Here is a 25,323-nt window from a genome sequence, read left to right on the forward strand (position 1 = left end):
AAAACAGAAGAAATGTGTGAAGTCATTGTTTTCTCTTTATATAAGACTGGTATGTTGCACAGTTTTCCCGTCAAAGACTGAGATGACACGTTCTTCCGCATTGGTTTCGCTGACTCGGTTTTTTTTTAAATATGCACAATCGACATTTTTTTCAACATTGAGCAGTGTTTTGCTAATCTTCCTTCATAATCTTGGAATGAAAGTTCCTGGATCATGGTCTGCGAACAGATTGCTGAGCTATCGTTTCCAAAAGAAAGGGAAGTATGGTCGGCAACAAACGGTTATCTGTTCATGCTGCACAAAACGGAATATAAACGTGACCTAGTAATAATACGGCAGTTTTATTTTCTTATAGAACGTTGCATTTTATATTTTATAAGCATTTTATAGGCCGTTAATACTTACATTTGTGGATCTTTCATCAGAAGTAGCAGATTCAGAGCGACATAATTGCTCTTTTTGTTTGTAGAATTTGCTTGAGTTTGCTTAATTTCTCCACGTATATCCTTCTGGAAAACAGTATTTGAAAATATGAATTGAAATTAGTTTGCATTAACTGACATACTGCCTTACAACCAAGACCAAGGTTAAAGGAACAACTTTTAGAATCGTTTTATCGTGTTTAAACTAGAACATTATAGAGTGAAACATGAACATGACGATTTATGCGTGTTGTGTAAGGCTAGAAAATAAATTTGCACTTTTTTTTTACTTTACTTTTTAGGAAAGACATTCAAAAATGTATCGTTAAGCATTTAAAAGCACGTTAGATCTAAGGAGTTTAATACGTTATACTTTGCAATGTGTAATGTGGAAAAAGAACACTTAACCAGTCAGTAATAATGGGTAGATATATTCACGAAACGATGTATGTAAAATGTTAATTTATGGTGTTGTGATTTGTAATTCCGTCTGGCGGCGTATTGTTTTGGTTCACTTCTATGATTTTTTTCATCACTTGTACTTTTGGATAGGTTGTCTCCTTTAGTTGTATTATTTGATATACAACACGACAACTATGTCGTCAAAATTTTATTATGTTTCATAAAAGTGGAAAAAAACTTAAACTAAAAAATATGCACTTGGACAGCTAAACTGAAGAATCCAAACCAGGTTTCTCACAGATGTACGTAAAAAAGTTTTTACATTTTTTATTACACGTATAAAGAATTTACCAATACAAACAGAGGATCAGAACCGGGTACAAGAGGAAAAAAAACAAACAGAAAACAAAACAATTAACTGCCAGAGGTAATGAAGTAAAGTATGTGATCAAAATTTTTTTTTTTACATATATCAAATGTTTTCCTTGCTTTAGCATTTTTCAGTTTTTTATAGCATTTAAAGTGTTTCAACTCCACCTCAAAAGTGCTAAAAAGGAGAGTATTATTAGACGATTTTTATTTATGAATGTGAAATTTACCCAGAATTTCTAATTTACTATAAATGCTAATTCCCCAAATTTTCTATTAAACAGTACAATAAAATATCAAAATCCTTAAATCTAAAAAGCACCTTTAACTGCCTGCTAACAAAACTCTGCAAGTCGGTCCAAAACAGCTTCACAAACCTACACCTAACAAATGCACCAAAAATTTCATTTCAACTCGACAAATAAATCATTCTTTTTTTTACAAATAAATCATTCTGCTAGATTTACGTAGATTTGCGTGACGTGAACGCAACCTGTGTGACGTCACCACAAAGGACCATAAAGACGTGTCCAATCAGAAAGGATTTTCTTGTCAATATGGCGGCGTCCTTGAAGCAAGCTTTTTTAAATATATATTTTTTTATATAAACACCAGGCAAGCTTGCATTTAAGCTAGCGACATCAAGCGACGCGAATGATCCGGTAGTATGTGTAAATAACCGAAATTCAATCAAAATAAAAGTCCTTCAACTACCAAAGTAGCGTGAAGCTAAGCCTTCTGCCCTTGTACTACATATGCAAAGGGTGGCCATTGAGCAATCTGAGCACACTTTCAAAACTAAAATGAATCTCAAAGATATTGCCAAGTGGAATACCCGAATGTCATTTTTGTATGCGTTAGGCACTTGGACCATGTTCGGAACGCTCGGCTATTACCAGCTGCGGGCTAAGTGGGACAAGAAGGACGAACAGGAAAGCGCCAGTGGTACGTCTTGTGTTTCTTGATTTCAGAAATTGCTGAATTCGTTAAGTTATGATGTGGCGTAGTGTAAAATTAATAGATTTTATCCGTTTGTCATCCGGTGGCGACGAAACTGATAAAAGCGGCGAACTGCTGGTCTCCAGTAACTGGAGAAAAGCGCTGGTCAGCCGAAGTGCGCAACTGAAGCGGGGCTGCTGAAGCTCTGTTTTAAATAGTTATGCTGGACCTCACGCAGCACGTCGTTTCTATGCATAAAATACGATTTTCTATACCATCAATAAGTATGCTATAACCATTCATGAGCGGACAAATATGCAACTTTTTCTTTATTCTAATGTTAGTTGTGATGTGCCTTCAAAATGTGAGTATAACTGTACCACTTAGCACTGTATCTATCAAAGAACTATGCTGGAGTCGCAGGAACTGATGGGTGTGCAAAACTCCTTAAAGGCCTATTAGTAGCGTGATGCTAGTTACATTTACTAAATGATTTAGCAACGCCAGCTTGGCAACACCTTTTAAAAATAAAGGTCCCCTTATACCTGCCTCAAAAAAAAAATCCTGGACAAGGTAAGTCACATTTATAGCACAACAACAGTTTGTACATCCTCAAAACTAGGTGGAATGTGATAAAGAGACCCACAGATAATAGGAAATTGTCGTTCTTCATTTTTTGCCATCTTGCGATCTTTTTGGTATTTTTATATCACTTCCTCTGTGCAAATTTACACAGTGCTGTGCACGGCTAAACGGGGAAAAAGTCTAATTCCAGACAAAAATACCTCAGATCTATTCTACAGACCCACAGATAATAGTTCATAACCATTGTTTTGTCAGATAAGTGTCTTTGCAAATGTTGCTGGGGTTTGTAGGCAGCTTCACGCTACTTGGCCATTCCCTACTGCCGTGTCCAGTAAACTGCACACATTCAAACCATTGAAGCTGTATTTGTATTGTAATTGTTGAGCACTGTTATGTGTTGCAATACATGTAAGTATAGAAATTGCTGCACTGAGAACTAGAATGTGTTTATTACCACTGCTTTAATATATCATTTATTTGTTTAGATATTCCTGAAACAAACCAGGATGAGGTGGAAATGAACAAACCACGCTTCACATCTACGATTATTTATAAGGAAAACTTCACACCCTATTCAGTCAGGATTTCCAACTATCTGAAGTCCTTCAGCAATAACATGGGAGATGAGGAAGGAGCACGCGCATCTGGAAAGTGATGATGCGTATCTCCCAGTCAAGAGACTATTGTTCTCAAGAGACATGGACATTTAAAGAATTAACTTAAAAATATTTCTCTGTACATTTTGCCAATTTTCTAAAGAAAACTGATGTTAAAAGTAAAGATTTGTTGGCTTTTGTATATATTGTGTTAGGTATTCGTCATTTGAAGTAATCTTGCAGAAAACGGATGGTCACTTTAAGCAGATAATTATTTGATCCTAAAAATACTTTAATAAGGAATATAACTTTTGTGGACAGAGAAAATCAACGTATAAATTAATAAAATTGTTTTAAGCCTTCTCACAAACCTGAAAAGGAAGTTGTGTATTTGACAGCAGTTGTATTTGATAAGCAGGAGGATTTGTGTTTTTGTTAATATACTTAGAAAGGTGGCAATTATAGGATTTTAACCATCATTGCACAACATTTGTGTATCGGCTTTAAAAAGCACCTGCATTCTTCCAAGATGACTTATACCTGAAATCTGAGTTCAAAAACAGGAAGGAGGAAGACCTGAACAAACTCCATGGATGGAAAGAAACGTGGTGGGTATTTTACAACCCCTGGCATTTGGTAAAATCCAAAGTTTAGCACGTGGAATTATTGTATCAAAACAAGATGTTCTTTTCTTTGAGGTCTGAGAAAGTAACTGTATAACTATCACTTGATTTAATAAGGAAATAATACAGCAAGAAAATCAAATGATATCTTCTGAGCACTGGCTTAGTAAAGATGAGTAGGAAGAAATACAAGTAAATAACAAAATACAAAATTGTCCACAATGCTATTCTGAACTGAATAGAAAGTGAAGTATTCTTTCTTAAATATATTTTATATAACACCATGATAATCTGTTCTAGTTTAAACACCATGATAACATTATTGCAATTATACTTGTAACCTTATGCCTGGACTGAAAGCACTGATGACCTTGAACATGAACTTTACAAATTGCCATATGTAAATGGTACATGTACTGGTACAATGGAGTTCTTGCAGAAAGTCTTGATTGTTAAGAAAAGTGTAAAACACAAAGTGCAAGACAGTGCATCAAGACAATATACAGACAAACAGTAGACCAATGTACAAGTAAACAGTTTGAATGTAAACAATGCAGACATGTAAACAATGACTGCAGATGTGCAATAAATAAAATTACAATGAGGTTGATGGTGTAGTTGTGGTCCAAGGGGCATGGCCAAATGTGTTTGCCAATCGCACTGCTTGTGGGTAGAAGCTATGGAAGAATCTAGTGGTAAGTGTCCGTATGCTTTTGTATCTCTTGCCTGAGGGCAGTGGGGTGAAGAGCTCATGCCCGGGGTGGTAACAGTCCTCTGTGATGGCAGAATTCTACCATGGCAGCGGGCCTCATAGAGCTGTTTAATCTCTGTGAGACCACAGCCGATGATCTTCTGAGCTACATTCACCATTCTCTGCAGTGCCTTTCTGTCTCGAGAAGAGGTGTTGCCGTACCACACCGTGATCCCGTTGGTGAGGACACTCTTGGTGGTGCAGTGGTAGAAGTTCACCAACACAGGTACTGGCATCCCCCATCGCTTGAGGCACCTCAGGAAATAGAGGCGCTGCTGAGCTTTCAAGATAATGTTCGTGTTCACAGGCCAGGTTAGGTCATTATTAGAAATGTGAATTTCCAAAAAACCTAAGTTGGTTTCCACTTCCGACCTCACATCTGTAAAATGTTACTTATGTTTAAAATGCTTCTTTTGGTAACAATATGTTCTTGAGATTCAGACATGTCTGGCTATAAAGAGAAAGCTTTGCCAGGGGAAATGGACAGAGAAAAAAAAGGAGAGAAAACTTTTTCTTCCTCGCATGCTGCTATATGCTGCATTAACTTTAGCTGAAAAACAGGACTGATGCTCACTTCACCTCTGTAGCCTGGTTACACTCACCCACCTGTCTTCAAAACATATATTGGAAAAATCGAGTGTTAGCAGTTAGCAGTGACGATGTTGAATCGGAAACATATCGCCTTTATCTAACGCAGCTGATCAAGAGGAGGCTGTTTCTTTAAAAATTTCAGTCTTTTAAAAAATGCACTAATGCACTTATGCTCAGGAAATATATTTATTCTAAAAAAATATTTATTCTGTATTTCCGTTTTCTGTATTATGCAATCACGTGTTTTCGAGATTGTATAATAACGCGGAAAACGTTTACATAAAGTTACCGCTACTTTGTTTTATAATCTCCATGGGTTGGGTTTGCTAAAGTTATAAAACAGCTTTTTTTTTTGGCAGAGAACACACTCGGTGCACAGTAACATTTTGACCAATACAAAGCGTAAAAAAACATCTCTACCGCAGACACGCTTCTTTTTTATTTAAATATTGAAATGTGACGCCTGTTTCTGGAATAAACCCTCATTATTCGTGTGGAATAACTGGTTGGCCAACATGGGCACATTGTGTAACCCAGCTGAAAAAAAAACTGGAAGCCTTGCATTGCTGCAGAAGCGCTACCTGATGACGCCTAGTGCTGCTCCGGAGGAGATAAATTCTGCAGCACCAGCGACGCTGAAGTCTCAAGCGGCTTGGGAGAGAGAATCGCAATGAAGAACTTAAGTGTGGCGCTCCTCGCTCTTTTCGGAGTTTTAGTTTCTGGATATAACGAAGATAAAGAAACTCATGGGTCTTCTCCCTGGTTCTGTCATAAACTGGACTGTCCAGAATACACTTTGGTGAAGAAGCATGAGGTAATTTGTTGTTTATCGTTCAGGAAATAGTAACTTGTTTTTTTCGTTTGAGCGTATCACGTTCCGCTGGAGATTGACGCAGGTCTTCTGTATTTTAAAGATCCTGCAGTTCTTTTAAAAACCTCTGTGCTGTTATATAGCAATTAAGTACACTTACTTCTGTAGACGGGACATTGAAACGGGATGGAATGATAAACTATAAATTGGAAAAAAACGTGTAAATTCAGCATTATGCTTTTTCTGAACTACAATACGCGATTAATCATCGTACATAGTAAATGTATAATACGTATGTACTGTATGTTTATTCTTTCCAATGATCTGGTCATGTAATGTTGTTGTTGATTTGTCCTGAAAAGAAATTTCGGGTTGGAATTATAGTGAACAGTTGACCAACATTGCTTGCATACTGCACACCGGCTGATCACTGATTTTCAACTCAGTAATGGTTGAATATGTTAATATCTTTCAGTTTTAAAATCCAGATCCGTTTTAGTATCTCTACGAACAAAGAGTCATACGATAAATTATTTAAAGAAATAACAACTGTTGCAATTTTTCTGCACTTCTATTTACGTACTTTGGGTAATATGTGCGGGTTGCAATGAAATGTGTGACCAAGTTACTCGTAGTAAGGGCGCAAAATAGTGTAGTGTAGGCTGCACCTACTCGGAATTGCTAATCAATACATTTTTTCCTGTTTTTAAATATGAATGTGAACAGCTCTAATGTGAAGTCGGGTTTGCTGTGCATTTCAACAGACCTTTGAAGAGCGATACTATAATGCCAGCAGATGGATGACGACAGACGTAGAAGGAAATTACAAGAGCGCTGTTAACAAAGGTTTCATGCGCCTCTTCTATTACATAGGTGGAAACAATGAAGCCGGTAAGGGGAAAAAATATTTCGATTAAAAAAGCTTTTTTCTGCAGCTCCATTCAGACTTTTTACAGGTTGAAAGCCCTTGCAATGCTTGAACCTGACACAATGCAAGCAGGATTAAAAATATAACCAGTATAGCCCTGGTTTCAGGATGCTCTGGCCCTTAACTCTGAATACAAATTGATACATCTGCAAGTTTTTCCCCACAGATGACCTGAAATCAAATGTTTGACTTTTTCAGGGATAAAGATTCCTATGACTGCCCCGGTTGCTGTTGTGGTGCATCCCTCTACCATCGACGGGAATCCGAAGAACATCTCTGTATCCTTCTTCGTCCCTGCAAAAAGCATTCCGCCAAAACCAAATGACCTTACAATTCATGAGTTAAATTTGACTGGCAGCACTATGTATGTTCGGTAAGTCGGCTATAGTTGCTATTAGATGAAAAGAAAAGTACAGAGCAAGATAACGTTGAAAGTGTAACTGTAAATCTGTTTTGCCCTTTCCACAGATCTTTTGGTGGATTTGCCTTGGAGTCAGATTGGACTGAAAACGCCCAAGCGCTCGAGGCTGACCTGAAGGCAGCTGGCATATCCTATGATCCTGTCAGCTATGTAGCAGCTGGTTATGATTCTCCATTCAGGCTCTTCAACAGGCACAATGAAGTTTGGTTCCACGGGTTGAAGATGGAGAATGCGGAGAAAACTGAAAATGCTTGAACCTGATTATACATGGAATGGAACCTGTTATGAAAATGAATGACGTTTGTCTGCCAGAAGTAAAGATGGACAGTAATTTAACTCCTGATGATGTGAAAGATGCACTTTTCACAGGTGTGAACGTGTGCTAAGTAAAACTTTCGTGCCTGGCAAAAATGCACATCCAGTTCCTTCCAGTTTTGTTTAACAAGTCTTTGAATGTGACAATGATGTATAAAGGGATTATTGTAAATGTATTACAGGGATGTGCTTATATGACCTCTAGTGCTTCAGATAACGCTTGAGTAATGAACTAATCTTAATGTAACTGAAAACTTCTTTAATGAGCAAAACAAAAGTATTGAAATAAAGGAGCACCCTTTGTAGTGCAGGAAACAATTTGTCTTTGTAATTTTATATCGTTTGGATACTATTTTAAACTGAGCTCCCATGGTGCGTTTCTGAAAAATAAAGAAAGTTTCTTGACTATGCAACGGTGTGCACTTTTACAATCCAACCTACCTAAAGTTCTTCCTTGATTCAATGGGTGAAGCAATTTATTACTTTTCTACTTGCTGTGGTGCTACCCCCACATAACGGCTTCTGTGCACGTGTGCTGCACATCAGTGATGGTTGAAGTAGATTTCCCCTATATGTGAATTGCTTCAAGTTTATAAGTACTTTTCAAAACCTGAAACTACAAAAATTTGACTCTATATGTGTTATGTTTGTAGGTTAATTGGTTTCTGGGATGACTGGCCCTGGTGTGAGAGTGTGTGTGTGTGTTTGTGTCAGTGTGTGCCCTCTGTTGGAGTGTCCTGTCCAGAGTGTGTCCTGCCCACCCAAGTGGATGCTGTGCTCCAGTAGTGAACAAACAAATTAAGTCCATTCATTTTGATAAAGAGAACTAGGATGCTCTTGGATGAATTCAGAAATGAAAAGGAAGTATTATAACTAATACTTATTATTTGCATTTGTAATTTGTGATAGCAACAGCTGGTCACAAATGGATTTGACAGTCCCCAGAGAGTGACAAAAATATAAGATATGCAACAAAATTCACAACATTCATGTTATTTTAGTCATAAATAATATCTGAGCACATCAGCTAATGTCTTGTTTGGGGATACTTAAAGTTGAGTTAATGTCAAGAGCCTATTAATTCTTCCATAACAAGAAAGCCAAATATTACCACGCATTAAAATTGTCCATGGTGCATTCAGCAAGAACTACAACAACAATAATTAAAGTGTTGCTTTATTATACAAAGAACTGTCTTAGAATTTCATTTTGCAGGAATGTGTGCTGTAATACCACCCAGGGTTTGACAGAGGGCGCTAGCCGGTAAGATTGCGCTCTATTCAGTGTCGTGGGAGCCTTTGTAAACTGAAACGCGGTTTCAACCTAGAGGCTACATCGCAGTGGGGGAATACAATCATGAAAGCGATCGTTCAGAGGGTTTCAAAAGCCAGCGTGACAGGTTAGTAAACAAACTTTTAGAATTTTCCTGGCGTGTTTTATATACATATACACTTGGATTCCTGGTGTGTACATTTTCATTATCCGGTGGATTGGCATTGCAGGCCGTGTATTGGCTAGTGCAGTTGTTTGCTCTAATAATAGAGCTTAATTGAAAGAGTTTGTATGTGTATGTTTTTAAGATGCATTGTTTTTAAAAGCCAATCACATTTCAGTTCAGTTTGCTCTGCGCCAAAAGACCAGATCGTATACGCCGGACAGATGAGCGCAAGGATAAGCACGCGTATTGAGTTGAAGACTTCTGCTGGGTTTCATTGGAAAAGCCGGTTACTCTGCTTCCTTCTTTACATGGAGGTGGGCGGTATTGACGCAGCTTGTTGCTCAGTGGTTCCGACTCTTCTACTGTTTTTATTTGGGCGACTACAGCTGTTCAGGCCTTGGTGCAATGCACTTTTCAAGCAGTATTACATACGGAAATGAAGCAGAAAAGAGAGGAACTGAATGCCTTTGTCAGGCACCTATCGTGGTAGCATTAATAAGGCCCGAAACAAATACAGTTGCTGTTGCTTAAAGTTGATTGTAAAAATGCACTTATTTCAGGCAATAGAGTATATTTACGTTCATGCGTTGTTTTGATCTCATTGATGGGCTTTCATTGGATAACAATAGACAGAAGCGTAATGAAAGACCTTGACACACTGTAATAATCAAACAGGTGTTACATATTATCGACAAAAAGTCAGTTACTTTTTGTTTTGAGAATGAGTTTACCAGACAACACCCTGTTTTCTAATAATAGAAAGAAATATATACAAACCTTTGAACAAACAGTTTCTTATGATACCCTGTTTTTGTAAAGTACCTGCACAAACTTTCTACTACATTAGAAAGCTGAAAAATTATATTTACGGTATAGTATGACGAGGTGTAATGACAGCACTATCTTAAACATTACAGTAATTTAAACAATGAAGTGCTGTTGAATCACGTTTCTACAAATTATTTTTTTTTGTTTTTGTAGTTGGAGAGGAACAAATAAGCGCCATAGGGAAAGGCATTTGTGTACTACTGGGGATATCGGTAGAGGACACGCAAAAGGATGTGGAGTACATGTAAGTAGGTCACTTTCTCCCACTTTTAGAGTAACATTTGGACCCAAGGACACCCAATAGCGCCAAATTTTTCTGCCATGCTCTCTTAAAGAAACTGCACTTTTCTTCCAGGGTCCGTAAGATTCTGAACTTGCGGCTGTTTGAGGACGAGAATGGGAAGCACTGGAGTAAGAGTGTGATGGATAAACAATATGAGGTGCTGTGTGTCAGCCAATTCACACTGCAGTGTATCCTCAAGGGAAACAAGCCCGACTATCACTCGGCCATGCCTGCTGAGCAGTCACAGCCTTTCTACAACGACCTCTTGGAACACATGAGAAAAGCCTACAAGCCGGAATTAATCAAAGGTACGATATTCTACAAGGGACTGCAGAAGAATTTCTGGCAGGTGTTCATTTTTATGGTGTAAGGGAGGTATCCGTGCATCTACCGAAGACTCCTGCTCCGAGCATAGCTTAGGCTCAGCAATCCAGACACCACAAGTTCGAACCTGAGGCACATCTCTTGTTGAATAATAATTGGCATTCCCCAAGTAATGGTGCATGTTTGGAACAGTGCTGAGATTAGCTAGCCAGGGCTCTGTGTGCTTTTATTGAAATAATAAGCTTTGTATCTGTCCCCCATTCAGCACAGAACATACTGTAGGTACCTTGCTGTGTAGTATGTCAGAAGATGCATAGCTTGATTTGCAGGAGGGTGAGAGGAGCCTGTCTGAACTTTTACATTGCACTTGTTTGGTTACAGGCATTACAAGTGTTACTGTGAACCAACGTAACAACACAGCTGGCAATTCCAAATTGCCTGTGTATATAAGAAGAAAAATAATTGTGGTTTCTTAATTAAAATGAAGAGATTACCATTCAAAAATAAGCTTCCAGTGGCATTGGAGACAAATTGGAATTTTACCACTATAGTTCTGTAAAAGTGAGTTGAACAATAGTTTTTAAAAAAAACATTTTTCAGATGCACAGAAGCTTGCTCCAGGGGTCACAGTGTGAGGCATAGGGATGTACCTTAATATTAAAAATTAATGAGAAATTCACAAGTTGTTAATTTAAAAAAAGGTTCTGTCATCTTTTTATAATGAAAAACCCTTCACATCCTCTGACCTCTGGTGGAATGAAAAGCAAAAGGATTTATATTATATTAATTGTGTGTTATATAAGGAAGGCTGTTATATCCACTGCACTAAGTTGTGGATGAAGCCTTTAATTTCAAGCTGATGATCATCATTTTTCTACTTTTGGGACACACAGTGTCGATGAAAGATGTGCTCTCATGAAAACAGGTTAGACTGTAAGAGGAATAGGAAACCAAGTGCATCCAGGAGTGACCTATGGGGAGACTGTGTAATTAGTCTTTTTAGTTCTTTCTCAAAACTGATGATGCTGCATTCTGCTTTGTGCTACAATATATTGCACACTTTGTGAAGTGGACAGTAAAAAGCAGTTTAAATCACAAGGGATCATGTCATCGCCTGCTGCTTTAGAAGCCATGATGCTGTAATACTGAGGGCTAAATGGGACAGTTGACCGTGTGTATAATACTGCAGTATAGAGGGAGGGCTTTGTAGATAAAGAAGAGTAAAAATGTTTGCAATTATGCCACACATGCTACATACCATCTGACAGAGTTGTGTTCTTTCTTAGATGGAAAGTTTGGAGCCTACATGCAAGTACATATTCAAAATGATGGTCCTGTCACTATAGAATTGGAGTCTCCAGCTGGTCCCATCGATGCAAAGCAGGTATTTTGTTGGATTTTGAAAGTTACACATTCACTTCAGTCCTCTCACCAGACTGATGGAAAAGAGTTTTCTCAAGATTGTATTTTTTCACTATTCCTAGTCCATGTAAGCAATGTAAGGCTAAGCAAACCATAATTAAAAATTAGATTTTATGATCTTCTTACTAAAACTTACATTATAATTATTACTGTGTATAAAGTGTTTTTTCCTGTGACTTTTTTGGTTTTCTTCAGTTTTCCAATTAAGATAAAATGTGGTAATATGCACAGGAGGTTGTAATCTTGCATTACTTTATCCGTATGTTTTTTTTTATATTAGTGTTTAGAATAGAGTTATCAGCTTCTATTCTTGTGGCTGAAAGTCCTGCAGGTTTTACAGGTATATTTCTGGAGATGTTTATACCATGTTCAGGAATGGGCTCACGTACTGACTGCTGTATGAAACAGTTTGTATAGTTTCAGTCTTTTCATTGTTATTCAAACAAAAATGTGCTAGATGGTGCTGTTGGGTTTGCATGTGAAACATGGAACTACAGCACAGTATTTTTATATGTTCCTATAGAACTGAGGGTCTTATTTCACCAACTGTTGAAGTTTAGTAATAAACATTGTTCCAACGCAAGTTTTAATAACATGTTCATAAACCCCAAATAGATATAGTAAAGAATCACCATTCTTTATGCTGGTTTATTTAAATTCCAAATAAATGAATTTCAAAACAGTGCCAGGTTTTTGACATATGATGTCAGTGGCAAACCCTGGTGATCTTGGAGTATATTTGAATCTGTAACTTAAACCACAACCAAAGCTTTTAAATTGTCCCAACCATTAACATGATTAAATAGTGTCCAGCGACTGTCTAGAACTTGAAAAAGTAAACCAAAGCAATTCATTAATAATTAATCTACTAGCTATCACCCTTATACATACAATGTGTTATGAAGTTAAGTTTACAAAAAAAAAATTCAATTGGAAACTACATGCCATTTTTAATGTGACATCTCCAACTAGGAGTAATTTTCTTTTAAATATGTCTTTAAGTTTGAAACAATACAGCAAGTATAAAAATGGGAGATCACACAGTTTGGGAAAACTGGTTATTTCAACAGATTATGTAGTTGAAGAGAAGTATCAGACTGCACTGTTATAGCTTGTGCCCTATCAAAATGTCATATAGGCCTAGATGTTAACATTTTCTAAAAAGAACATCTTAAAAGATTGTCGTTTATCTTTAAAACATACATATACAGGTACTGAATTTTAAATTAATGAATTCTAGCACAACACAATGTAGTCCTTTATTCACCTCAGAAGAGCAAGCATAGATCTCTTGTCAGTTGTTCGTTTATAATGGATGAAATTGTAAAGCTTTTTAAATGAATGGACATAAAAAGCATTTAGCCCTTTCTGAAACGCTGCTTTAGTGACTCCAGTCCAGTTGCATCCAATGTGTTGAATAGATGCTTTTAACATTTTAACCTTGTTTCCAAGGAAACCGTGTTGGTGTGGGTGGCTTTCCATTTATGAGAAACAGTTATAAATATAACTATTTTTATGAATTAGATATCCCACCTATATAATAAGCCATTCTTTGTGGGATGCACTGTGGGCAGTGTAATGTAGGTTTAAAAATGCTTTGCTTAATGCCTTTTGAAATCTCACGCAAGGATGTTTATCAGTAATGCCAAAAAATAAAGCTTGTCAATTTTCCCTGGAATGAAGTTAAAAATGAAAATTGGAGACCACAAAATTCTTTAACAAATTGACATGCAAAAGGGTGCATATTTTCAGAACATGCTGAAAATATCTTTAAATAAGCCATCAGGAGTCTAGGAAAGTCTGTTGAAAGAACCAGATGTGCAAAAATGTATGTCTTCTAAATGACAGCTATTTTGATTTTCTCATCTCGTTTAAATGAAAGCATACTGGCACTATATAGGCTCTTTGCTCATTATACTTTTTGGAGGGAGCTTCAGGAATAGAAATTGGTCAGAACAAAGTACCTAATTTACTTTTTGTTTGTACTATATCTATAAAGCATAGAATAAAGATTTCTTTGTATAACACAATTTCAGGAACGAAGTAGCACTAAGTTTGCAATTTTAATGTTATAATCAGACTCGGTAAGTCTTTAGTGATGAATTAAGTTCTTGTGTAGACCATCCCTTATGGTAAGTCATGCAGAATACAAATTTCCACATGTCAAATTCTAATATCAAAACACATTTAACTTTTACATTGTGTTCACTTGCCCTTAGTTGCTTATTCCCTCAGCATTTTGGTTTATTATAATGCCCTTTCAGTTATAGTCTTAGATTGGCCTAATATACAGTATATGTGTATACAGGTGTCTAGAGTTGTCATTTTGTATATTTCCAGCCTGTAGCCTGCTTTAGTGAGCTCTCAGGAGTTAAGCAAGGTTACTCAATAGGGTGGGCCTCAGTTTTTTTGTCAGGTGTTTTGGAATTATTTGAAGTAAAAACGCTATACAGGTGCATTTTCTTAATATCATTATTAACCTTTTTTGGCCTGTTAGAACTTTAAAGTCCCACCATAAGAATGGTTGTGAACTCTGAATCTGGCCTTCAAAAAATAGGAATGGAAGATTTTCAGTGAACAATGACAATGGACCGCAGATCATCTGCCAAAGAGCCAAATGTAAATAATGGCTTAAAAATGAGTTTTTACTTTAACCTGTTTTGTTATTATAGCATAACCTTGCTCCTCGGGATGATTCTTTACCCTATTCTACATACCTTCACTGCAAATGAAGCTATTTTATTACTTATCATTCATTTATTATTAGAAAGCCACTTATCCTGGTGAAGGTCACAGCAAGCCTGTGTCTACCCTGGCAGCATGGATCAGGACTGAGAGAACACTGCTGTTCTCCACCTGGAGTATAGGATGCTGTCACAGTTGTTAATAATCAGGCAAAGTTAATTTACTGATGAACATCATCATACAGCAATCTTTATTTTTCTAAATTGATATTTACGCATACAGTTGGTCTGTGCTAAATAGGGATTTGGAATTGGAAGAGCATAATTTTTATGTAAAGAATTTCCAGGTTTGCTTTGAGCTTTTTAGTGCAACTTTTTAATAGTTGTAAGTACTACAGCAAGTGCGTATTAGGATTAGGGACAGATGGGGAATTTGACATGTTCAGGTTCAGTATTTTATCTCTATATATTGTGTTATAAAGTTGTAAGGGTAATTAATCTACCATAGGACAAAATCCTGTTTACTCACTTTCTTACTTTTATAAAGCATTTGACCTTTTCTGCAACATTTCAAGTTTGAAGCTCTTTATTTAATAATAGTTTTGCCATTAATGCAGTACTACAAATTTAAATTTTAAGTCTGTGTTAAACAACAAATTAATCAAAGCAACCCATTAAAAGACAACATCCCATTTAATTTATTTAGAATGATATCTGCAGCGTGCATGATAATCATCTCCCTAATTTGTGTTTAATTTAGTCGCAGTGAGGCTCAGTGATTAAAAATGCTAAGATTGTACAGTTTCATTCACCCTGTCCTTTGTTGCAAGTCTGTTTGCAGACTGTTGATTAACAGAGCTTACTCATTCTTTTAAAATGTCAACCTTTGTAGTGTATGTAGTGTGCAGTTTTTAGGGGAATGAAGGATTTTAAATGCTGCAGTTCAGAAACTTAAAATATGTTAGTACCCCTGAAAGTTTAAGGAAATATTACACAGCTTTCAACTGTGTAACATAAAAGTAAATGTGAATAATTACTGTGTGCATTCCTCATTTGTATGTGTGTGATGTTGGGATGTGAAGGTCGAATAATTGTTATTTTTGATATGATGTTCAGGAACAGTTGGACTGCTTTATTGCACTAATATGTCATGAATAATCTTCCTTCTCGATTTTATTGCTTCTCAGTGTTATCAATATTTACTATTGTTGTACTTGTTAAAAAAGATGAATGTTAATGAATTTGTTATAAGGTAGCCATATTTGTTCAACTGGAGAAATAATCTTCTTTTGAATGTGATTTTTAAAATTAACTGCCTTACGTTTTGTGGTTTATCTCTTAGCCGTTTTTGTAAAGGCTTCCTTTCCAAAATGCCAGGTCGAGTTGTAAATGTTCAAAGATGTAGAACATTTATACCTTTCTGTGTTAATGGTTTAAGGAAGGACTTGTTATTTTTAGAATGCTGTCTAATGTTTTAACAAAAACAGAAGAGATAGTTACATTGTGTTGCTATGCCTGAAAAAGTTAGATAACGCACAGCAATAACAACAGCGCAATACCTGTTATAGGAATGCTGAAGAGGATTAATCTGACCTCTCAGAAGTAGTCCTTCACATTGTTGTTCTACTGGTTTAGTTGATTTGTCCTCCCTGAAGAACATTTTTTTCTTTTAATACAAATAATGGGATTCTTTTTTTAACATCATTTATTTGGGTAGCAGTTATCCAGAATATTTTTTTTTTTCTGTGTGTTTTAGTCTGACATTACTTTACATTTGCAGAGGCAGGTTTCTAGAACATCATAATTAACCACTTAATTAATTAAGTTAATGAAGTGGTACTTTAGCACCAGCTCCAACAGAGGATTAAACATTTTTGGTTTTCTTTGCTGGCAGACATCTTACAACTTTGATCAGTTTATCCGGCACTAGAGCCTACTGAAGATTATAAAGTAGTTTTGTAGTTATGAGGGTGTGTGTGATTATTTCCTGTTTTTTCTCCTGTCACTACTTTGCCATGATTACAAGTTGCATCAAAAAAAGAAGAATATGAACACAAGGCTAGGTTAATTTCAGAATCTATAGAAATGACCCCTTACATTTCTTTGGATATTTCTTTTGATTGTATTTTGCTTAAAATAAACAGACTGCCTACTGGTTTTCATCCATCACACATTAATACAAATGTATATAAAGAAATGATAGATAATGTTCATAGGCTGTTAACCAAACTCTTCCAATAGTCACAGAGGAGCAATTTATTAGAAAATTGCTAATGTAATACCAATCTATAAAAGTATACAAACAAGTAATTTGAGGTCAATACTCTTACTTTAGTTATATGTAATGATATGAAAACAATAATTAGAGGATTATCTGCATGGCAATAGAATTTTGAAGGATAGTCAACATGGATTTCTGAAGGGGCATTGTTGATGTAGTGGAGTATCAGTAGAAATTGTATTAGGACCAGTGTTTTAATACATAATAATCCAAGTATTTAAAATCCTCAAAGGCACTGGCAAAGTCAACCCAGTGGAAGTGTTCAGATTCAGCACTGAGACTTGACCCAAAAGACACAAACAAAATTACCTAAAATGTATGTAATGCTGAAAATAAGAGTTGCTTTTACCTAGCCATGCTGCAAAAGCCATTATCCTGTCTTCTTTTAATAAATGGCTAGACTAGATCCTGAGATTCATTAGCTGCCCGCTTCTAAACAAGATAGGTGTACTGAATGGCAGCTTCTTGTGATGCTTTGCTGTTATTCTGTGATTTGAAAATTAACATAGAGCAGCTAAACTGGAATGGGATACTTCTTTCTCTTTCTTATCAGAGTGTCTCCCCTATGAGATATCTTTCTCATTTACTTAGTAATCAAGACTTGCATTACAAGTGTCTGGGGGGATTAAAATGCTTGTATTGATTAGTTCCCCTTAACCTTGCAAAACAAACTATAAAATTAACATTAGCATGAACACCTGGACGTAGTTCTTTAAGCTCAGCATTTTGCATTCATCCTTTCTCACTAGATCCCTAACATTGATCATCCAAATGCTCTCAGAAGTGGAAATAAATGTTTATAAGGATATCATATAATTACTCCTCCACAGGTAAGCTAACCTCTACACAGTTGTGCTAAAAAGGAAAAAAAGCCTTTGGCCATTAACAAATTTACATCCATAAAAATGAGTTGTGAATTTTATAAGGTCCCCAAACACTAAAAATTAGTTCTTTTAAGTAAATTTAGCCTAATTACCTTTACTACACAGGGCATTATAGACATCAGTTTGTCAAAACCTTAACTTAAACTTAAACTTAAGGTGTTTCAGAAATTAAAACATCTTTAAGGAGAAATATAGAGGTGAAGATGACATTGTATCTCGTTCTTCTGTCCTATTATATTGTTATTCTGCTTTTCTTCTTTGAAACTCCACTTATTATGTGTGATATTTAGGAGAACCATGTGATCTCTACTCACTTATTATCTGCATAACTGTTTAAATAACCCTTGAGTTATCAAACACCTCAACTTTCCTTCAGGAAATTTCAACTTGGAGGAAGTTGGAAGGGAGTCCCTTTTTGATATAAGGGGCACTAATCAAGACTTGCATTTTTAAGACAACCTCCATGGCACACAACAGTATTTTAATAGTGTGAAATAAAAAAGCCATTTGATTAACATGAATTAATTTGTCATAATCATGAAATTATCCTAATAGATTTTGATTATGCATGAAACAAAGGAACATTTCTTGGATCATTTTGCATGCAGTGCTACAGGAAAGTATATCTGCTTAATTAAAGTTCCATTATGACAAATTAAATTTAAATGCATACCATGACAGATGTTTAGCCTTGTTAAAGAACACTTCACAATTCTATGGTTCACATAAATGTGTTTATAATGAGATGTATATGAGGTTGTGTGCTTTGAAGTGTTATGAGCTGTCAGGACATTTTGATGGCTTTTAGAATATGTTCATGCTTTTGATTGTAGTGTAAAATAATTTCTTTCCTAGAGAACAGCTAGATTAAACATCTGAACGTCATAATATTAGCCAAGGAAACTCATTGCAGGCACATTTTCCATTTGCAGAAACGTCAAGGTTAATATAAAATGCAAAGGCTTTTTTAGCCACATAATGTATTAACGGTAAGTCATATCAGACTGACTGGATTGCCATCATATTACTTTTGCGTAGCACAAAATAAATCATAGGACTGCTGTTGCTGCAGCAATGAATAAACTGAATTTACTTTTTCAAAAAACTCATAATTAAGAATCAGACCTTAGACCACTTTGTTGACCAAAAATAGGTAGAATGGTAACATATTTGCCTTTAATCCATTTAAATAGTTTGTATAATTGTGAATTAAAGCTGGACTTTAACATGTTGGACTTTGTACTTTTCTTTTTTTGTGTTTAAGCCGCTGAATTGTTTAAGTAAAGCCCTCTCAGGAGTTTAAATATCTTTTTATTCTAGATAGAGCAGTGAACAGTTGTGTTTAATGTGGCAGAATACTACATTGACCTAATAACAGAAATTAAAATAACTACATTAATTTCCCCCTTTGAAACTGATTGATTAAAAAATAGTAAAATAATGACCTTCATGAAATGTTCTCAGTTGCCTTAAAAGAGAAAACCACACCCTGAGTTCTTTGAGAGTCCAGCACATTCGAGATCAAGGTCCAAACCCAGGTTGGGTCACTGGTTGACTGGCCAGTAGTCCTGAATAGGGGCGAATGGGACTAAGATATGAGCCAGGGTTTAACAGCCAGAAATACACAAACAAAAAAACCCACTGCACTATTCTACAACCCAGTACCCTCTAAACCTGTCTCCCGAGAAAGGGGTGGCAAACCCAAATCAAAGTCTTCCACAGGATATCTGTCTACTCTATATAAACAAAGATATAACGGAAAACTAAAAAAACACTGGAGGCCACAACAATCCCAGCCCTACGCCACAGCCAAGAAAACAAATCCGATACGTCTCACGTTTTCCCCGTTTCTTTTTCTATCCCCTGTCTTCACACACTCTCTCTTCAACCACACCCACCTCCAAAAATGGACCCCCGCACGGGAGGGGAGGAAAAAAAAACAAAAAAAACGTAACAAGGGCTATAAAATTGTTGGGCGTCACGCAACAATTCAAATTGAATGGGCTAGAGTCCACACAAGAGCAGGAGCGCCTGTCTCTTGTGAAGCAGCGCAAGGACTGGGTGATATGGGACAAAGTTTGTCCTCTGGCTGGCATGTAGAAAGTGCCAACATGTGCTTAGCACTGCGCACTTGACACTGTGTGTACAGTATGTTAAGGGAATGTGATCTTTGGCTGTCCAAGTGGATGCAGAACTACACTGTCCAGTTCTGTTGAATAGCAATGGCCAGTTTTACAAAGGATATATATTCAGAACGATCAAGTAACTGAGAACCTGGAATGTTTTTTTTATCTGCTGTTTTAATAAACTCTCTAGATGTGAAGCTCCTCGTTGTCATTGCTTAGGCTTAGATTGACATCACTCTGCCTTCTCCTCATCTCTAGATTTTTTTGTCCTTTTCCCTCATCTCACCTGCTTTTAATTCTTCAAACTTCAGGCTACAGATCCTGAAATTATACTGTCTTGAGCTCTTTAATTCAATGTAAGTCACATATATGACTGGTGTACACAAAATAGTGCAATAAACTAACAAACCCTACTGTTCTTTATGTTCCATTCAGAAAAAGAATCCTGAAGGAGCAGCCTCCAGTCTTTTCTGATTGGCTTTTCCTTTTGCGTCATTCAGAATCCTGTGCCTGTTAACATGCATTAAGTTGTGTTCTTGCACTGAAAGATAGAGATGGGACTGGGAGAGAGCGCATACGAAAAGATAGCTCCTGTCTTTTATATGTTAGGTAATAAAAAATCCCTATTGCAAGTTTCTGCTTGGTTGTTGAGTATTCACCAGTTTCTGCGTACTTGATTTTTCCGTTACTAGGCAGATTTAGGTCTCGGAGATCTCCTGGGGTTACTCATTGCCTTTGTAGTTGTTTTGATTGTTTTCCTACTGTCATTTTTCCCCACCACTAGCAGTCAAAGCTGGAGAAGCAGCAACGGAAAGAGAAGATGAGGGCTAAAGGACCCTCGGAGTCAGGCAAAGAGAAAGCCGCCTCTCGTCCTAAAGTGGACCCCAGTGCCAGCAGTGGAGCTGAGGGAGACGTGTCTTCAGAAAGGGAACCATAAACACTGAAGTGGTAGGCATTTCTAGAACCAATTCAAAACACCACTAATAACTGGTCCAGCAATGGCAGGACATTGTAGATCTTAAATCTTTCCTGTTCCTTTCAATTGGTTTTCATCAGCTAAGCTGATCAAAGAAGTGGAAGAGGCTTTATCATCACCAGCAGGCAATGATGTTTATTCATTATGAAGGGATGCAGGATAAGTGGTTTTGTACTTTACTGCAAAAAGCAACGATGGGAGACTACATTGACTTTAAATATTTGACATCAGCTTGTTTTTCATAACTTGTGTCTTCAAGAGCTGTTTTCTAAGAATATGTAATCTGTAATATAGTAGCATACATTGTACATCAGTTGACTTTCGTTGTGTTTACCTGACCTGTTGACTTGTGCTGGGGTATGCAAAAGTTCCCAGCCTCTCCATGTTAAGAACTATAACCAAAGTTCGAAGTCCTGGTTTATACTTTGCATATACACTAAACCAATTAATGTATTCAGTATTGTCTGTGAAATATGATTATTACTTTATCAGTTGAACAGATTAATTGAAAGGTCTTTGCTTGATCGTGCTACTTGACATTAACACTAAATAACAGAAGAAGGTAAATTTTGAAACATAATTTAGTTTTATTTTATAAACTAAAACATGAAACTTCATAATCATTAACCAGTTGTATCAACCACCATTTTTTTAATATTCACAAACTTTAGCACTTCTTGAGAATACATATTAAATTTCTACAGGCACAAGTGACTAATGTAAGATACTACCTAACCTCTTAATGTTAAAAGTGAATTTACTCAATAATGCCTCTCTATTAGGTTAACACAGCCCTTTGGGCCTTATATACAAGAGCGTGGATTCAAAAAATGAAATAGCAGAAATTGAGGCTCGAGAGCAGATATTGTATTCCTGTGTTTATTCATGGATCCTGTCTCTTCATTTGGGATTTGATCTTATCATACAAATAATTAAAAGTGAGAACAAAACGCTGATGTGCTCATGAGCTTATGAAGGGCCTCTTATGTAATTGTTCATTTAAGGGTGGATTAGTGATGTTTTTACAGAATTACACTCTTTTTCATGGTCCTGCACTATATTTTTCAAGTATTAAAATGCCTATACTGTTTCATACAGCTGATTGTAGTACTTGAGCTGCCATCTGTTTGCTTACCTGGCCTGACCTTTGTCGAAAGTGAAATAAAATCGTAATACTTATCGGACTTATCTGTTTCATAACTTGACCTTGCACTGCACATTTTCTTCGTATTGGTATTGTCAGGTGTCAACCACAATCCTCTTTTAATAATAACACTCAAAGTAAATGTGTATGCGACATAAATCAAAATACATTACGTAAAAGTAGTTTGTAGCAGAATGACTGAGCAGTATTAGATAAAGCTTAGTTGTTTTTGTTTTTTTCTGTGGTTGTTGAACAACACAGTAAATGGAATTTAGTGATCCTTTTTGCTACAGTCTTTAAAAGAGGAAGAAATCAGTTACGTTTTAAAGCTGAGTTATATTGGTTAGTTGGCAAAATGCTGGTGATCAGTTTCAGAAGTAAATGATTTTGGATAATTTCGGATACTAGATTCCCTAAATACTTTATGAAGGTTTCATTTTGGTAAACTAATTTTCTAGACTATTTTCTTTGAAGAGACTCAACTCTGTGACTGTGTATCTTTAGAAAATATAGAAAGAAAACTGTTGATGAAAAATATACAGGGTGTCATATTCTCGTAGAATTTCTTAATTATTTTGTTCTCTTCTTTTTTTTTTGAAGGTCCTACTGTTTGGACTTGATCTCGACAAAATCCCCAAAAGCTTGATCTTCATTGACTTCAAAACATTTTCTTGGGCACCTTTTACTGAACAGAGTAGCCTGGGGAATGAGCTGTCTCACACTGACATTCACATTAAACCAAAGGAGTCCACTGCCTTGAGTTTCTTTCAGAAGTTCATAGGAAGGAGTTGAAAAAAAATGAGGGAACTAAGAAAAACAACCTGGAACAAATTTGATCATGGCAGGACCAGGAATGAGTCATTTGTTTTTACTTGAGCTTTTAGAGATAACCGTGTGCAGGAAAATCATAGTTAATTTGTAAAATGTATGTGTTGAATCTTAAAAGGTAAATTCTGTTTTTGAGGAAAGGAATACTAGAATTCATTTTAAATGTTCAACTGTCTCCTGTGTTCTAGTACTGTCTGCATGACTCAGAAATATTGTTGTATATTCAGTCTGAAAACATCTGAATACATTTGAATTGGCTATAAGAACAGTATCTGCCTATCTTTATTCCTCCATTGTATACCAACATAGCAGGAAATAAACTGGATAGATGGGAAGGGATATCTAACTAGACCAAACGTAAATCAAATTTAGATTGATTTTAAGGGCATTTGGAGGGGGGATTTTTTTAATCCAATGAATTCACTTTCTTTTCATTTTGGTAAACCAAATTAAATTGCTCTGAAGTCTTCATTATTAAAACACTTTTGGAAAGTGGTTCAGTGTCAGCTGAGATTTTTTCCTTAGTATCCACACTTTGTCACTTTTGTTTTGCTAAAGTAGAGAGCACAATTTTAATACAAGGAAGAGGCTCAAATGAGCTGATCTGGGAACAGGAAAAATGGGAGGTTACAGGTTTCTTGAAACCTTATAAAAAACAACTCAGGCAATTTTGATTTCTAATGTTCCTTTTAAAACGTGAAAAAAGATGATACAATATCTTTAGTATTGTGTATACGATACATTTCATGCCACCCTCCCATAACCTTTCAGAATGGATGAAAATAGAAATAAAACTTGTTACTTTAAATGCAAAATCAGGGTAATTTACATGAAGATTGACCAAAGTTAAATGTGAAATGAGGCTTAATACCACTCATTGGTATAAGCATTTTTCACTGTACCATCTTAGTGAAAGGAAACTTCTGATGATAAATGTCTTTTTGCATTGCATGTGCTGTGTCCTTGGTTTATGTGTAAATATTGCACACCAGTTTGCTTTCATACCTGATGCCTTAGTGTGTACATTCAGCTGAAACATGAATGGCACTGCACATTTGAGTAGATATAGTAGAAAATTTGAAGTTGATGTGTTCTTTATTTTGTTATTGAATATGTAACAAAGTTGAATGTTTCCAAGCGTAAATGTGCTGTTTTTTTGTGTTTGTGGTATCCCTAGAATAAAGGCCAATACAACATGTTTTAAACCTTTAATTCATGTAATTCAGTAATGGAGTTTAATAAAACATCCCTTTTATCCAGGTAAGGGTAAACTTGTTTCCATAGACAGACAGATTACTGTGGCACATCCTTTTGTGACTTATTAACACATGAAACAAAGTAATTTCACAAGTCACAAGTGGTCAAATTTGGTCCTTTAAAATTGCAGGATGTTCACAATTTCACATCTCTAAGTTTTTTTATTAAACAAAAGACACTCAAGTTTAATACCTTTGTTTAATATTGAAGTTAAATGTTAATAGTAAAATCCATTGGGTATTCTTTCACAGCAAGGAAGTTGACTTGTTTTTGAAAGGATTTTTTAAATTTTGTTACAGTAATAGTTGCAATGTCCCATCCAGCATCCTGACACAATTTGTGTCTTAAATACAAATTCAATGATAAATCATGGTGAGATTTCTTCTTTGATTCTTTCGTTATTTTTCTTGTACTGAGAAATTAAGGTGATTTTGTATTTAATGTCAAAAGTTTTATGTTGATGTCTGATGTCATTTTTATGTCTTGAAACTATGTAAAGATGTGTTTGTCTAATTAGACTGTACAGTATGTAGTAATTTGATGTGTAACAGTCAAACTGTCCACTTAAGTGAAGTGTCCTGCCTAGGTTAATTAATCAACAATTGACATATCTTACTTGGCATAGCAAACCCTCTGATTTAGTACAAAGAAAAATATTTGTTTTTAAGTGCATGAGCCCTGGGAGTTGTATCTTTTATATTTTCTATTATTCCCCACTTGTTAGGTAATGTAAAACTTTCTAAACTTATAGGAAATGTGCTTATGAGCTTACAATTTTTATGGTGTTTAGCTTTCCTAGAGTATTTGTGATTCTCCTCATTAGGTTTCCGGTGGTATCGCTCCAAAATGTTGGAAATATCAAACCGGCATTTGGAAGGTAATATAGGTTCTTAAATTGCTATTTAAGATGTTATTTTATCATTAACCATAAAGGTCTGATTTTTGTTAAATGAGGCATTACAGCAGCACAGTGCATATGTGTGTTTTTCTCATTTTGTGTTGTTAATTGCGAAGTGTCAACATGCTCTGCTTTGACTGTAATCCTTGTTTTCTCTTAAACACGAATTAAATTATTTTATTACACATTTTCAGTAC

General features: G+C 35.9%; 3 protein-coding genes and 1 long non-coding RNA gene across 4 annotated transcripts; 3 read left to right on the forward strand and 1 right to left on the reverse strand.

Moving 5' to 3' along the window:
* Positions 1-19: 19 nt before the first annotated feature.
* LOC148646220 (uncharacterized) lies at positions 20-1,619 on the reverse strand. Its single transcript, XR_015927997.1, has 3 exons — positions 1,516-1,619; positions 406-509; positions 20-237 (listed from the first exon to the last, which is right to left on the reverse strand). It is a non-coding gene; the product is annotated as an uncharacterized LOC148646220 (long non-coding RNA).
* Positions 1,620-1,700: 81 nt separating this feature from the next.
* On the forward strand, positions 1,701-3,683 carry smim26 (small integral membrane protein 26). The gene is made up of 2 exons (XM_088610618.1): positions 1,701-2,138; positions 3,203-3,683. Exons 1-2 carry the CDS (start codon positions 1,949-1,951, stop codon positions 3,370-3,372), a joined length of 360 nt encoding a protein of 119 aa, XP_088466744.1. The 5' UTR covers positions 1,701-1,948; the 3' UTR covers positions 3,373-3,683.
* Positions 3,684-5,682: 1,999 nt separating this feature from the next.
* soul2 (heme-binding protein soul2) lies at positions 5,683-8,071 on the forward strand. The gene is made up of 4 exons (XM_088610616.1): positions 5,683-6,092; positions 6,854-6,980; positions 7,216-7,390; positions 7,486-8,071. Exons 1-4 carry the CDS (start codon positions 5,949-5,951, stop codon positions 7,691-7,693), a joined length of 654 nt encoding a protein of 217 aa, XP_088466742.1. The 5' UTR covers positions 5,683-5,948; the 3' UTR covers positions 7,694-8,071.
* Positions 8,072-8,993: 922 nt separating this feature from the next.
* On the forward strand, positions 8,994-25,313 carry dtd1 (D-aminoacyl-tRNA deacylase 1). Its single transcript, XM_088610617.1, has 6 exons — positions 8,994-9,152; positions 10,173-10,263; positions 10,375-10,610; positions 11,913-12,010; positions 20,808-20,971; positions 22,744-25,313. Exons 1-5 carry the CDS (start codon positions 9,110-9,112, stop codon positions 20,958-20,960), a joined length of 621 nt encoding a protein of 206 aa, XP_088466743.1. The 5' UTR covers positions 8,994-9,109; the 3' UTR covers positions 20,961-20,971; positions 22,744-25,313.
* Positions 25,314-25,323: the final 10 nt, after the last annotated feature.

This window comes from Lepisosteus platostomus, chromosome 17, assembly GCF_059453375.1.
Source record: "Lepisosteus platostomus isolate fLepPlt1 chromosome 17, fLepPlt1.hap1, whole genome shotgun sequence".
Classification (NCBI taxonomy): domain Eukaryota; kingdom Metazoa; phylum Chordata; class Actinopteri; order Semionotiformes; family Lepisosteidae; genus Lepisosteus; species Lepisosteus platostomus.

What these genes read in the sequence shown, in the direction of transcription:
- dtd1 (XM_088610617.1), top strand. Translation starts at nt 9,110, where the DNA reads ATGAAAGCGATCGTTCAGAGGGTTTCAAAAGCCAGCGTGACAG. An exon ending in CAAAAGGATGTGGAGTACAT is followed by an intron (nt 10,264 to 10,374) that starts GTAAGTAGGTCA and finishes CTTTTCTTCCAG; the next exon opens with GGTCCGTAAGATTCTGAACT. An exon ending in GTCCCATCGATGCAAAGCAG is followed by an intron (nt 12,011 to 20,807) that starts GTATTTTGTTGG and finishes CCCCACCACTAG; the next exon opens with CAGTCAAAGCTGGAGAAGCA.
- soul2 (XM_088610616.1), top strand. Translation starts at nt 5,949, where the DNA reads ATGAAGAACTTAAGTGTGGCGCTCCTCGCTCTTTTCGGAGTTTTAGTT. An exon ending in CTTTGGTGAAGAAGCATGAG is followed by an intron (nt 6,093 to 6,853) that starts GTAATTTGTTGT and finishes GCATTTCAACAG; the next exon opens with ACCTTTGAAGAGCGATACTA. An exon ending in GGCAGCACTATGTATGTTCG is followed by an intron (nt 7,391 to 7,485) that starts GTAAGTCGGCTA and finishes CCCTTTCCACAG; the next exon opens with ATCTTTTGGTGGATTTGCCT.
- smim26 (XM_088610618.1), top strand. Translation starts at nt 1,949, where the DNA reads ATGCAAAGGGTGGCCATTGAGCAATCTGAGCACACTTTCAAAACTAAA. An exon ending in CGAACAGGAAAGCGCCAGTG is followed by an intron (nt 2,139 to 3,202) that starts GTACGTCTTGTG and finishes TTATTTGTTTAG; the next exon opens with ATATTCCTGAAACAAACCAG.